We start from the raw sequence: 13,402 nt of genomic DNA on the forward strand, positions 1-13,402 counted from the left end.
GGAATAGAAGGACTTTATCTCAACCTGATTAAGGCTATCTATGAAAAATAAACAGCCAACATAATACTAAATGGTCAAAAACTGAAAAGTTTCATACTAAAATCAGGAACAAGACAAGGATGTCCACTATCACTACTCCTGTTCAATACATTTCTGGAAGCATTAGCCACAGAAATTAAAAAAGAGAAAGAAATAAAAGGAATAAAGACAAGAAAGGAAGAAGTTAAACTGTCATTATTTGCTGATGATATGATATTTTACATAGAAGACCCAAAAAACTCTGCCAAAAGACTTCTAGACTTAATTGACAGATTCAGTACAGTAGCTGGATACAAGGTCAACACTCAAAAACCAATAGCCTTCTTGTACACAAATAACAACTAACTGAGAGAGAAACTAAGGAAACAATTCCTTTTACAATAGCATCCAAAAAAATGAAATACCTAGAATCAATCTAACAAAGGAACCAAAAGACCTCTACACTGAAAACTACAGCACTCTGAAAAAAGAAATCAAAGAGGATAGAAGAAAGTGGGAAGACATCCCTTGCTCCTGGGTAGGAAAAAACAATATAGTGAAAATGGCCATACTTCCAAAACTACTATACAGATTTAATGCAATGCCGATTGAAATTCCAACAATATACTTCAAAGAACTAGAGAAAACAATCCAAAAATTCATTTGGAACCAGGAGAGACCTAGAATAGCAAAATTAGTTCTAAGTAAGAGACATGGCAGGGGTATCACAATCCTCAACTCGAAACTATACTGCAAAGCTACTGTGATAAAAATAGGATAGTACTGGCAAAAGAACAGACCTGAGGATCAGTGGAATAGATTAGAAGATGCAGAAACAACTCCAGACATACTCAGCCACCTCATCTTTGACAAACGAGCCAACCACCCTCATTGGAGGAAAGATAGCCTATTTAATAAATAGTGTGGGAAAAACTAAATTTCAACCTGCCCAATGTTAAAACTAGACTCATATCTACCACCATGCACTAAACTAAGATCGAAGTGGATTAAAGATCTAAATATTAAAACAGAAAGACTAAACTTACTGGAAGATAAGTTAGGTAGAACCCCTGAAGACATTGGCATAGGAAAAGACTTTATGAACAAAACCTCAGTAGCATGGGAACCAGCACAAAGAATCAACAACTGGGATCTCATCTTCTTAAAAAGCTTCTGCACTGCAAAAGAAACCACCAACCGAGCTAAGAGACAACCTACAATGTGGGAAAAACATTTTACCAGCTCTACCTCAGACAAAGGACTACTATCTAGATTATATAAAGAACTGAAAAAAATCAGACCCCCCCAAATTCAAAGACCCAAATCAAAAATGGGCATCTGAAATGAACAGACATTTCTCAGACAAAGAAGTAAAAGCAGCAAATAAGTATATGAAAAAATGTACAACATCACTGGTCATTCCAGAGATGCAGATAAAAACAACACTGAGATTCCACCTCACCCCAGAAAGAATGGCTGCTATCAAGAAATCAACCAATAACAAATCCTGGCAGTGGTGTGGGGAGAAAGGAACTCTTCTCCATTGCTGGTGGGAGTGCAGACTGGTGCAACCACTGTGGAAATCAGTATGGAGATACCTCAAAGAACTAGGACTGGAAGTCCCAGTTGACCCAGCTATTACCCTGCTGGGTATCTTCCCCAAAGAATTAAAAGAATCATACCACAGTGATATATCTGCAGCCATGTTCATATCGGCACAGTTTGTAATAGCTAAAGCTTGGCAACAGCACAATTGCCCATCACCTGGAGACTGGATAAAGAAGATGTGGTTTTTTAATAAAATGGAGTACTACTCAGACATTAAGAATGAGAAACTAGAGGCATTTATAGGTAAATGGATGCATGACGAGGCCATACTCTTTAAGTGAAATAAATAGGACACACATGTGTAAATACCCAATAGTTTCTCTAGTGTGAGAAACTGAAAGTGTAAATAAGGGTGAAAATGATTAAAATGAATAATTGATAATTTGAAATAGGAAGAAAGGTCCAAAGATGTAGGGGTGGTGGGAGGGAAGGGGAAAGGAAAGAAGGGAAAGGAAAAATTATGAGAAAAGAAAACAAATGGAAATGAAGTCTATGTAAATAGGGAAGAGTGGAGGGGGTGAAGGGCACACAGGTAATGGGGAAAAAATAAGAACCAAAATACATCATGCACAGGTACAAGCACCCAATGATAAATGTAAATGTACTGTATACCTAAAATGTAACAATAAAAGAACTTAAGAATAAAAAAAAGAAAAAGTATTCAACATCACTGGTCATTTGAGAGATGCAAATGAAAACAATGCTGAGATTCCACCTCACCCCAGAAAGAATGCCTGCTGTAATGAAATCAAGCAATAAATGCTGGCAGGGCTGTGGGGAAAGAGGAACCCTGCTCCACTGCTGGTGGGAGTGTAGATTGGTGCAAGCACTGTGGAAATCAGTATGGAGATACCTCAAGGAACTAAGACTGGAAGTCCCAGTTGACCCAGCTATTCTCCTGCTGGGTATCTTCCCCAAAGAATTAAAAGAGTCATACCACAATGATATACGTACACCCACGTTCATAGCAGCACAATTTGTAATAGCTAAAACTTGGAAGCAGCCCAATTGCCCATCAACTAGAGACTGGATAAAGAAAATGTGGGTTTTTAATAAAATGGAATACTACTCAGCCATAAAAAAATGAGAAATTAGAGATATTTATAGCTAAATGGATGCACATTGAGGCAATAGTCTGAAGAAATAAATAGGACACACATGTGTCAATACCAAATAGTTTCTCTAGTGTGAGAAACTGAAAGTGTAAATAAGGACTAAAAGGTATAATAGATAATGTGAAATAGGAAGAAATGGGCCAAAGGGGAAGGGAAAGTGAGAGAGGTAGAGGAAAGGAAAGAAGGGAATAGAATTAATATGAGAAAAAGAAAAAATGGAAACAAAGTCTTTGTAAATATGGAGGGATGGAGGGATTGAAGGGAGGGCAGGGGAAGGGGAAAAAATAAGAACCAAGAGAGATTATGTAAAGGTGCAAATTTCCAATGATGAAAGTCACTATATTGTATACTTAAAATGTACCAATAAAATGAAATTTTTTTAAGAAAAGAATTCTACCATTCCTGTTCATCTTGACAGGAGCTACATTAAGATCCTCCTGAATATCACTGTTCGAGGTTAGAAGTGGTTGGTTTTGCCTTTTCCTCTTACAGGACTCTTTCCTGCTGGTGCTGCTTCATGATGTTGTCAGGTCCTCAGTCCACACCTATTGCCTGGTTGGACACTTGGATTGTTGGTAACCAGGCTTTCAACTGTGAAATCACCTGGCATAACTCTGCTTAGGTAAGTGAAGTTAGTGGAGGGTGAGTGCCTTAAAGTTCAAGGACCACATTTTAGTTTGATCTTTGTTCTCTAGTGTCTTTTTAATTAAAAACAACTGAAGTAAAAACACAATATACATTTACCATCTTAACTATGTCCAATTGCACAGTTCAGTAATGTTAATATATTTACAGTGTTTTGGAGACTGACCACCACAATTTCTCATCCTGCACTGAACTTATTGAACACTAACTCCCCAACTACTGCTTCCCAAACCCTGATAACCAATATTCTTTCTGTCCCTGTGAATGTGACTGCTCTAGGGCATCATAAAAATACAATATTTGTTTATATATGTTATTGCTTGTGTTTAGATGTCCTCCCAAATTCTCTTGCCATCATAGGTGGGGCTTTTTCAAAGATGCCTGGATGTAGAGTGTGTAATTCTGGGATTAAGGATGTATGATTACTAAATTAGTACACTCATTGGTTTGACACCCATCCTAAACTGGGTAGCTTAGAGTATAAAAGGGGCAGAAAGAAGCTGCCAATGTTGCTTATGGTTTGATGCTGACTTTTGTCTTCTGCCTGCCATGAATTGTTTCTTCTCTGTGATGCTATTCTGCCATGCAACACTGCCTTGGATCCACCCAACTATAAGCTGAAACCTCTGGAAACTGTGAGCTACAATAAACTTTTCCTCCTTTAACTTTGGATGTCAAGTATTTTGTCTCAAAAAAAAAAAAAGTATTTTGTCTCAGCAACAAGAAAAGTAACTAAAACAGAATTTGGTACCAGAAGTGGGGCTGTTGCTATGTCTATACTTGACCATGTGGTTCTGGAGCCTTTGGGATTTAGAGTTGTCACAGCAACAAGAAAAATAACTAAGATAATCTGTTTATGGCAACTTCATTTAACATAATATCCTTAAGGTATATACATGTTGTAGCACATGATAACATTTCCCTCCTTTTAAGGCTGAGTAATATTTCATTATATGCCAATACCACATTTTTAAACCATTTATTCAGCAATAAGTCCCAAGGTGGGGAAGATGTAGGAAAGTAGTAGAGTAAAACAGTACAAACTCAGTGACTAGATGAAACACAGACATTTGATATTAGAACAGTAAGAAAAACAGAAAGCCCTAACACTGGCAATCAGTGGCTCAGCAGGAAAAAGAGAATTACCTACTGAGCAAGGGATAGGTAAAGGAAAGCAAGACATGACAACCTACACCAGTGTAGAAACCAGGACCTTGGAAACATATAACTAACCAGACAATGGGTCTGGGATCTGTGTAGTGAGTCGGCACTGGAGAAAGGGTTTTCTGCCCTTCTCAGCTTAGTCCTTCAGAGCACTGTGTGCCACTGAGAGGGCAGTACATGAAGCTATGAGAGTAAAGCTGAAAATGCAGTGGGAAACCCCAGTACACTGAATATGGCAGGAATGTGGACTGTCTGCTGAAGAAAGCAACAGGCAATGAGATGAGTCATCCCAAAAGAAAACCCATGAGGGCTGCAACAGGTAATGAAGTAAGGATAGGGAAGTTCAAGCCCTTAGGAGATCACATCTCACCACAACCTGCACTGGGTGCCAGATAGGGAGCTATGGGATTTAATGTTCGTCCTGCTAGGTTTTAGACTTGCTTTGGTCTGATTCCTTTCTGTCTCCCTATTTCTCCATTTGGGCTTGAGAATGTTTACCCTGTGTCATTATATATTGGAAATTTTTAACTTTCTTTTTTATTTCACAGGACCTCACAGGTAAGAATTTGCCTTGAGTCTCAGGACATTTTGAACTTCAACTTTCAATACTGCTAAAATTGTGGAATGTTACACGTTAGAGATAGACTAAATGCATTTATCATAAAGAGATGAACATGAGTCTTTGCTAGGGATAGAATGTTATGATTTAGGTCTAAAAGTTCCCCCAAAAGTCTCATTTGTTCAGAGGTGGGGGCATGCGGGTATGACAGGAAGGGTATATCTCCCTACCCACTTCCTCCCTTAGCTCTCTGTTTCCAAGATGCCATAGGTTTAGCAACCTTTTCTCCTCCATGTGTCTCTGCCATCCTGTTTCTACCTAGAGCCAGACAAACATTGACTGAATCTGTAAGACAAAAGAACCTCTCCTCCTTTAATTTATGTGTGTCAGATATTTTGTCCCAGCAGTGGGAAAATGGCTAATACAGGGATCACATTATATTAAAAAGCTTCTAGAAAGCAAAGAAAACAATCAACACAGTGAAGAGACAATGTTCAAAATGGGAAAAAATATTTTCCCAGGTACTCTTCTGGTAGAGGCCTAATATCTATTATATAGATATAGAGATAGAATATAGTTATTTCTATCAACCTATTCTTCTCTTTGGGAATGGAAATGTTTATTTTGTGTAACTGCACGTTGGAAGTGTTTAACTTTCTTTTGATTTTTACAGGGGTTTGTAGGGCGACCCTACAAGTTTATCCCAACTCAGGGATAAATGAGGATAAAAGATACAAAGATAATGTTGAAGAGGGGTCAAGGGGTTCCTGCCTCTAGTGGACAAAAAAGCCCCGAACTGACAGTGCTCCTCACTTTTATTAGACTTACACAAAGAAGAAGCAAACAAGCATTTGATCCAGGAAGCAGGGAAAGTTCATCAGGTTCTCACAATTTGCAGGCTGCATGCAAATGTATATATTCTTTAATTAGACTTCAACTGTAGTTGATTCTCTCCTTGATACTGTTTGGCACCAGCATGCTAATACACAGCCTGGGGTGCATGGTGGGGTGCTATCCCCTTCCCCATGTCTCAAAGAGAGTTCAACCCAGGCCTTGGTCTTTACACCTGGTTTCCCACAGGAGCTCACAGTAAAAAGTTTGCCTTGATTCTCAGAGAAGACTTTGGACCTGGAGTTATCAGCAATGCTGAACTGTTGAGCCACTGACAACTCTTAGAGATGGACTAAATACATTTTGCATAATGAACATTCATGAGTCTTTTGGGAGCCTGGGGTAGAATGTTATGGCTTAGATTTAAAATATCCCAAAGGGATTTAGCTCAGTGGTTCTGCTATCTGCCTTATAAGCTCAATGTCCCAAGGTCGATCCCCGGTACCAAAAGAACAAAATAAAGTATCTCAGAACAGTCTCCTGTTCAAAGGTAGGACTTTGGAAAGTGACTGGATCATGGGGGTGTTATAAGTTGATTAGCCCATTAATGAGGTCATAGCTGACAGTGCTGTATAAAGTTAGGTCACTGGGGCATGACCAGGAAAGGTGTGTTCTTATTTCCAGCATCTCTTTCCTTTCTCTCTCTGCTTCCTGGCTGACATGACATGAGCAGCTTTCCTCTGCCAGGCCCTTCCACCATCCTGTTTTGCCTTGGGGCCAACTGACTATGGACTGAACCCACAGAAACTATGAGCCAAAATAATTCTCTTTTCTTTTAATTTGGAAGTGTTAGGTATTTTGTCCCAGCATAATTATTGTGTTTCACAAATATATATCAATTAAATAAAAAAATAATTAAAAGATTATATCAAAATCAAAAGCTTCTACACACCAAGGGACAGGCTACAGAATGGGAGAAAACCTTTGGCAGCTGTTCCTCTAACAGAGGACTAATATCCAGAATATACAAAGGACTCAAAAAACAACACTAAAAGAAGAAGAAATTCAAAAAATGAGCAAATGAGCTGAATGAACACTTGTAAAAAGAAAAACTACAAATGGGCAGTAATTATGTGAAAAAAAATCCTCAACAACTTTAGGCATAAGGGAAATGCAAATCAAAACTACATTGAGATTTCATGTTAAGCCAGTTAGAATGGCTAATGTCAAGAAAATAATAATGAAAAGGCTGGAGAGGATATAGGGGGTAGGAATTTATACGGGGTAGTTGGTAGGAATTTAAATTAGTACAGCCACTATGGAAATTCCTGAAGAAACTAAAAATAATAACTAAAACTACAATATGACCCAGCTATACCACTCCTAATATGTACCCAAAGGAAATGATATTGGCATACAATAGACATACATGTATATCCATGATTATCACAGCATTATTCATAAGAAAAGTGTGGAATCAGCCTAGATGCCCATCAACAAATGAATGGATAACAAAAAATTAGTACATATACCTAAGGAATATTAATCAGCCATTAGAATGCAATCACGTTGCGGGAAAATGAATGGAAATGTAGATCATCATGTTAGGCAAAATAAGCCAGACTCAGAAGGACAATTATCACATACATTTTTTATATTTGAAATCTAGAAAGAAAGTAAAATAGAAAGGAAACCATTAAGGAAGGAGAAGAACAGAAATAAGGAGAGGAGAGGTAACAAAGTGTAATGGGGAGGGTGAATGGAATCAAAATACATTAAATGCATATATGAAAATGTCACAATGAAACCCATGATTCTGTATAAGTAATATGCACCAATAATTATAGTAAAAATTTAGGCCAATATGAACATTGAGAACATTAAGTCTTGGTGGGGGAAAGGAAATCCATGTCTTTATGTGCTGTGCTAATCAACTTTCAATCACTGTGAAAGTATACCTGAATTAATTAAATTATAAGGAGGAAAGGTTTATTCTGCCTCACAGTACTGACGGTTTCAGTCTGTGGTTGATTTGTCCCATTGCTTTTGGGCTTGTAGTGAAGCAGTCACCAAGGCAAGTCATAGAAGGAAAGACGCTGTGTACCTCATGGCAGCCAGGGAGAGAAAGAAAGAAAGCATGAAAGGTGCTGAGGTCCAAGTGTCCTACAAAGGACACACTCCAGTGACTTCACTTTCTCCCTCCTGGCTCCACCCATGAGAGGTCCCCCCTGACTCCCAATAGTACCACAGGCTGGTGAACAAGTCTTTAATATTTGACATTTTAGGGGTCAATTATGAAAGCCATGCCACTGGCATAAAATAAATTATAATTTCCAGAGAAAATTAGGTATCATTTAGCAAAATAAGGCCAGCTATCCACTTGTAGGACTCAAGTCAATGGAACTATTAGAGGCACAGAATGTGCACTGACCACATCCCAGTATTGTGACAAAGTGGAACACCTCAGTGCTATAGCCAAGTGTTATAGCTCTGAGGCACACCCAAGAGTTACAGTGTTACAATTTGAAGGCTCAGGAATCCCATGGTCACTCAAAGAGGTGGAGCAAAACCTTTATTATGCCGGCGGGCTCAGAGGAGTTCATACTCAAAGTCTGGTGCTCTACCAGAAATGAGAGCCTCCTTATATAGGGACCTACAGGATAGGCGAGCATGCTCACTGGAGCAGGGGGGTGGAGCTTAACAGAACATTCTTGAAAGGGGGCAGAGCCTAACAGAACATTCCTGAAAGGTCACAGAGTTCAAACAGTCACTAAACATTTTGATACCTTGGGCAGGAGCGCTGGGCAGCATGAACTGTTAATTCCTGGAACAAAACATTTTTGTAGGGGAAAAATCATGGAGGCAAGTCAGGGAAATGCAAGGGCCTATCTTATTGTGTATTATTGCTCTATCACCAATTCAGAGGGTGGTTCGGGATAGGAAAGATCACACTGGAGTGTTTGTTGGTAGAAAGATGGAGAAGTAGTTGACACTTCACACACATGGAAGAACTCAGTGGCAGCATTCTGATCCATACACTGACAAAACGTCACCCACAAAAAGCTGTCAAATGAAAATGCTACAGAACTAGTGAGTGTGGGGACCCAGCTTACACAAAGACACCGGAAGTAGAGTCCAGGTATACACACAGATGTGGACAAACACATAGCTACTGCTCAGGGAGAGAGTGTGACTGAGACAAAGAGAAGAGCAGTCTTTTATGTAGCCACATCTTGATGAATTTTCAAATATGTATTCATTTTGATACACAGAGAGAAAGGGAAAGAAAGAGATTATTAGGGATTATGACAAAGAAAAATTGGAAACAAAATTTAAAGGTGATGTTATCTAACACCCTAACTGTACTACAGCATAATGCTTAGATGTGCAGGCAGAGAAATGAATCTGGATAGAGATCTCTGACACTGTCCCAAGAAGGGTTTCCCACCTCAGCGTCCTCATGCCACCAAGACCAGGACAGAACAGAAGTGAGGAAAAGGCCAGAAGGCCAAATTGCCCCAACCAGAGGTTTCTGCTATGAGGGATACTGGACACAGTTCCCTCTGAGCTGTCTCTGCTGTGTTCCTGAAGGTCCATAAAGGGTTCCGTGAGGAATTCAGTCTTCCTACCATCCTCTCAAGAGGGAAAGATGATGCAACAAAGATCGTCCACAGCACTGCATCTCCTAGGGCCCAGGGAGTTGCAGTGCAGAGTCCCAGACCCTCTTTAATTGGCCGTTGGAGGCCCTGCCAGGTGCAGAGAATCCTACCCAGTAGAGTGACCTCAAGGACAGGTGCCTGTGTGCTGCCTGGATGCTGGATACAGGCGAGGAGGAGAGAGGAGGGAGCCCACCTTCCCATCTCCACAGTGACCCATGAACTTGCTGCAGCCAGAACCTCTGCACCCAGTCACTTGCTGGACCCCAGGGGGCCAATTTTCCCCCTGCCCACCTCACTCCACTGCTCAGGAAGTAGGATCTGAACTGCAGAAGACCCGGGGGTCCTGAGTGTCCACCTCACCCTCTTTACTACACACCAGGCTCAGGAACATGGAGATCCCGGAAGCCCAAACACTGGCTGTATGATCTTGGGTAAGTCTGATTCTTACCTGGTAGGTGAGGTCAACACATCACCTTGTCAGGACTTCCAGGAGTAGAGGGCATAGGAAGGCAGCAGGGCTGTGCATACAGAAGGCACTCAGGACTTGCTCTCAGCAGGTGAGACAGTCACCACTCTCCCGTCCCGGCCACCTTGTCCTTGGCTGCCTGTCAGTGACAGCAGTGCCTGTGAACCTCCTCATGAAAGAAATCCTGGGTGCAGGCTCTGACCTGCAGGTGGTCAGTTGAAGCACCTGCTTTTCTACCAGCTCACAAGTGAGGGTGACGCTGCTGGATCGAGGCCACAGAGCCCATAAGGCAGGCAAGGAGGAAGGTGAGGACAGGAGGCCCATCACAGGTGAGAGGCTTCCAGCTCTCCAGCAGCACAGCACCTGCCTCAGCCCAGGGCCGGCTGCCCATCACTGACACCTGTGGACGCACTTGCATCCTCCACACGCTGCAGACGTCATGAGGCTGATGTCTCCCATAACATAAGTCAGTGAACCTGCCTCCGGACAGGGACATCACCATATATTTTCAATTTAATGGAAAGAGGGGGTTAAAATTGTAACCACCAATGAGTTTCTATCAAGTGGAATTGGCATGGATGAGCACAAAATACTTCCATTTAAACCCTTCCAGCTCACAGTGTAAATACCTGCAACTTAATACTTGCTGGGGAACAAATGGGCCCCTCCAGACCACACGTCCCCACCCTGTGAGAGTGAGCCCCAGAGGGTGAAGAGTGTCCAACTCCAGCTGCTAGACCCACACAGCTCAGGAACCCCATGGAGTCCCTCCAGAAGGCAGACCAGACCCCACATGCCATTCCAGCCAGGGTCCTTACCAGAGCAGAGCTATGACTGCCTCCTGGAGAAAACAGAAGTGGGAAGTCACCCCTACTCAGGGTACAGCAGCATTGTACATGCTGTGACAAAGACAGAAGGAGACACTGATCATGAACAGTCAGATGGCAATGGGAAGAGGTCCCTGTTGGATTTCAAGGGGGCAACACCCCTGTCTAAGTCTCCAACCCCAAGAAGGAGCTGAGATGCAGCACTGGCAATGGGGTGGGGTGTGAGCTGCTGTCAGGGGCTACCTTGCTGTGTCTACACTCACCTTTCCACAGTCTATCCAACTGCAGGACCTGGGCAGGACAGGACACCTCTGACATCCTCGAGGAGGCAGAAAGCTCAGCAGACTAAATGTCACCATGGTCCAGGATTGGTGTCACAGATGCAGAGGTGGCATCAGGGGCATAGAGGGGAGAGACAGAGGCACCAGGTCACCAGAGCAGGCTGGGCTGCAGGTGGTGTGATCACCCACCCAAGGCCTGGTGCACAGGAGAGCCTTGAGTCCTTTTCATGAATCAGGGAGTGAGGATAGAGGCCTGGGCAGTGTGGGATGGGACAGATGCCCACATGGGGCTTCTCAGAGCATCTTTAAGAGTAGGAGAGCAGGTGATTCAAAGGCAGGCAGGTGGTGCTGAAACTCTGTCCTTACACCCAGAGTGACTCAGCTCTGGATACCGGTTTGCATCCCCAGGAGCATGGTTCAGTGTCCTACACAGGGAATATTCAGTTCCCGGTCAGGAATTAAGTAACTCAGAGACAGTGTTTCCTTTCAGGCCCTTAGGAGCTCATCTGCAAGAAGAACAGCACAGCAGGTAGCACCGTGGTCCATGGGCAACATGACACTAACAGGTCTCTGTGCTTCATGGTACCAGTGACCTTAGGACCATGACCTGCTTCTTGTCACTGGCTCCACCATCCTCTCTGCACGGCTGTCCCAGCTCAGGGCCATGACAGCAAACGGACATGGGAACCTCTCAGCGGTGCCCTTGTGGGAGTTTGTCCTGGAGGGATTCAGGGGAGGCGTGGAGACCCAGGCCCTGCTCTTTGCCACCTTCCTGGCCCTGTATGTGGTGACCGTCATGGGCAACCTCACCATGATCACAGTCATCACCCTCGATGCCCGCCTGCACTCACCCATGTACTTTTTCCTCAAGAACCTGTCCTTCCTGGACCTCTGCTGCTCATCTGTCATCGCCCCCAATGCCCTGGCCAACTTCCTCTCCTCCTCCAGGGTCATCACTTTTGCAGGATGCACCATTCAGTTCTTTCTGATTTGTGTGTTTGCTACCACAGAGGCTGTCCTCTTAGCTGTGATGGCCTATGACAGATTCAGGGCCATCTGCAGCCCCCTGCAGTACCCAGTGACCATGCGCCCTCTGATATGCACACAGCTTGTTCTGGGGTGCTACTGTGCAGGCTGCTTCAACTCCATCGTGCAGACCAGCCTCACCTTCCAGCTCCCCTTCTGCAGCTCCAACCTCATCAATGACTTCTTCTGTGACGTGCCACCTCTGCTGCAGCTGGCCTGTGCTGACACAGCTCTCAATGAGCTTCTCCTGTTTGGCCTCTGTGGCTTCCTCATTGTGACCATTGTATTAGTGATCCTGGTGTCCTATGGCTACATCACAGTGACCATCCTCAGGATGCACTCAGGAACAGGGAGACAAAAGGTCTTCTCCACCTGTGGGTCCCACCTCACAGCCGTGTCCCTCTTTTATGGAACCCTCTTTGTTATGTACGCACAGCCTGGAGCTGTGGATTCCATGGAACAGGGCAAGGTGGTCTCCATCTTCTACACCCTGGTCATCCCAATGCTCAACCCCCTCATCTACAGTCTGCGGAACAAGGATGTGAAGGACGCCCTGCGGAGGCTGGGACAGAGGCAGGCGGCCCTGTGAATGTGGATGGCCAGTGAGGGATGCTCATTTGAGGAGGGAGGAAAGGCATCAGTGAGACACTGGGTCTATTTCAATGGGGTTTTTCTTCTTGTTGTTGCTTCCTTCCTTCCTTCCTTTGTTAATGTTTGCTTTGCTGCCTTCTCTTCTGGTTTTCTAGCCTTCTTTCTCCTATGCATCTCTCCAATCTTTCATGAAAGCACATCACATGGAAGTCATTTGTTAATCTGAATAAGGCACCTTCTTTGACATGCAAAAAATAATGGTTTGTGGTAGAGCAAACTGAATCCTTTACACATTCAGTAAAAAGAGTCAGCAGAAGAATAAGCAGAGCCCTTAACGCAGGGCCTGGGAACAAAATTAGCATCTCTCAGGGAAGGTACATGGAGCTTTATACTGTCTGTGGCTCCTTCCTTGTCCATCATTGACCCTAATGTCACAGTGAAATCACAGGGAATGTCACAGGGAAATTGCTGCTGGACATCTGTGAGCAGGGATCTTAAGGGGCTGCAGGCTGCACACGTCCTCACAGTGACCTGGATTTGCCATGGCAATGGGACAGAGCTCTGCACCCTGCACTTCTCCTCACTCAGCACCCTGGCTGCTCCCTACCCTCC

General features: G+C 43.3%; 1 protein-coding gene across 1 annotated transcript; it reads left to right on the plus strand.

Annotated features, from left to right (window-relative positions):
* The first annotated feature begins 11,837 nt into the window (after positions 1-11,837).
* On the plus strand, positions 11,838-12,788 carry LOC101705524 (olfactory receptor 9S13-like). The gene has a single exon (XM_004868532.2). The coding sequence runs from the start codon at positions 11,838-11,840 to the stop codon at positions 12,786-12,788; it is 951 nt and encodes a 316-aa protein (XP_004868589.2).
* The last annotated feature ends 614 nt before the right edge of the window (positions 12,789-13,402 follow it).

Source organism: Heterocephalus glaber, unplaced genomic scaffold (assembly GCF_053883595.1).
Source record: "Heterocephalus glaber isolate CG9 unplaced genomic scaffold, H.glaber_assembly_v1.0 deba00001004, whole genome shotgun sequence".
NCBI classification, from domain to species: Eukaryota; Metazoa; Chordata; class Mammalia; order Rodentia; family Bathyergidae; genus Heterocephalus; species Heterocephalus glaber.

Excerpts from the sequence above, each read along its gene's own strand:
- LOC101705524 (XM_004868532.2), top strand. The coding sequence starts at position 11,838 with ATGACAGCAAACGGACATGGGAACCTCTCAGCGGTGCCCTTGTGGGAG.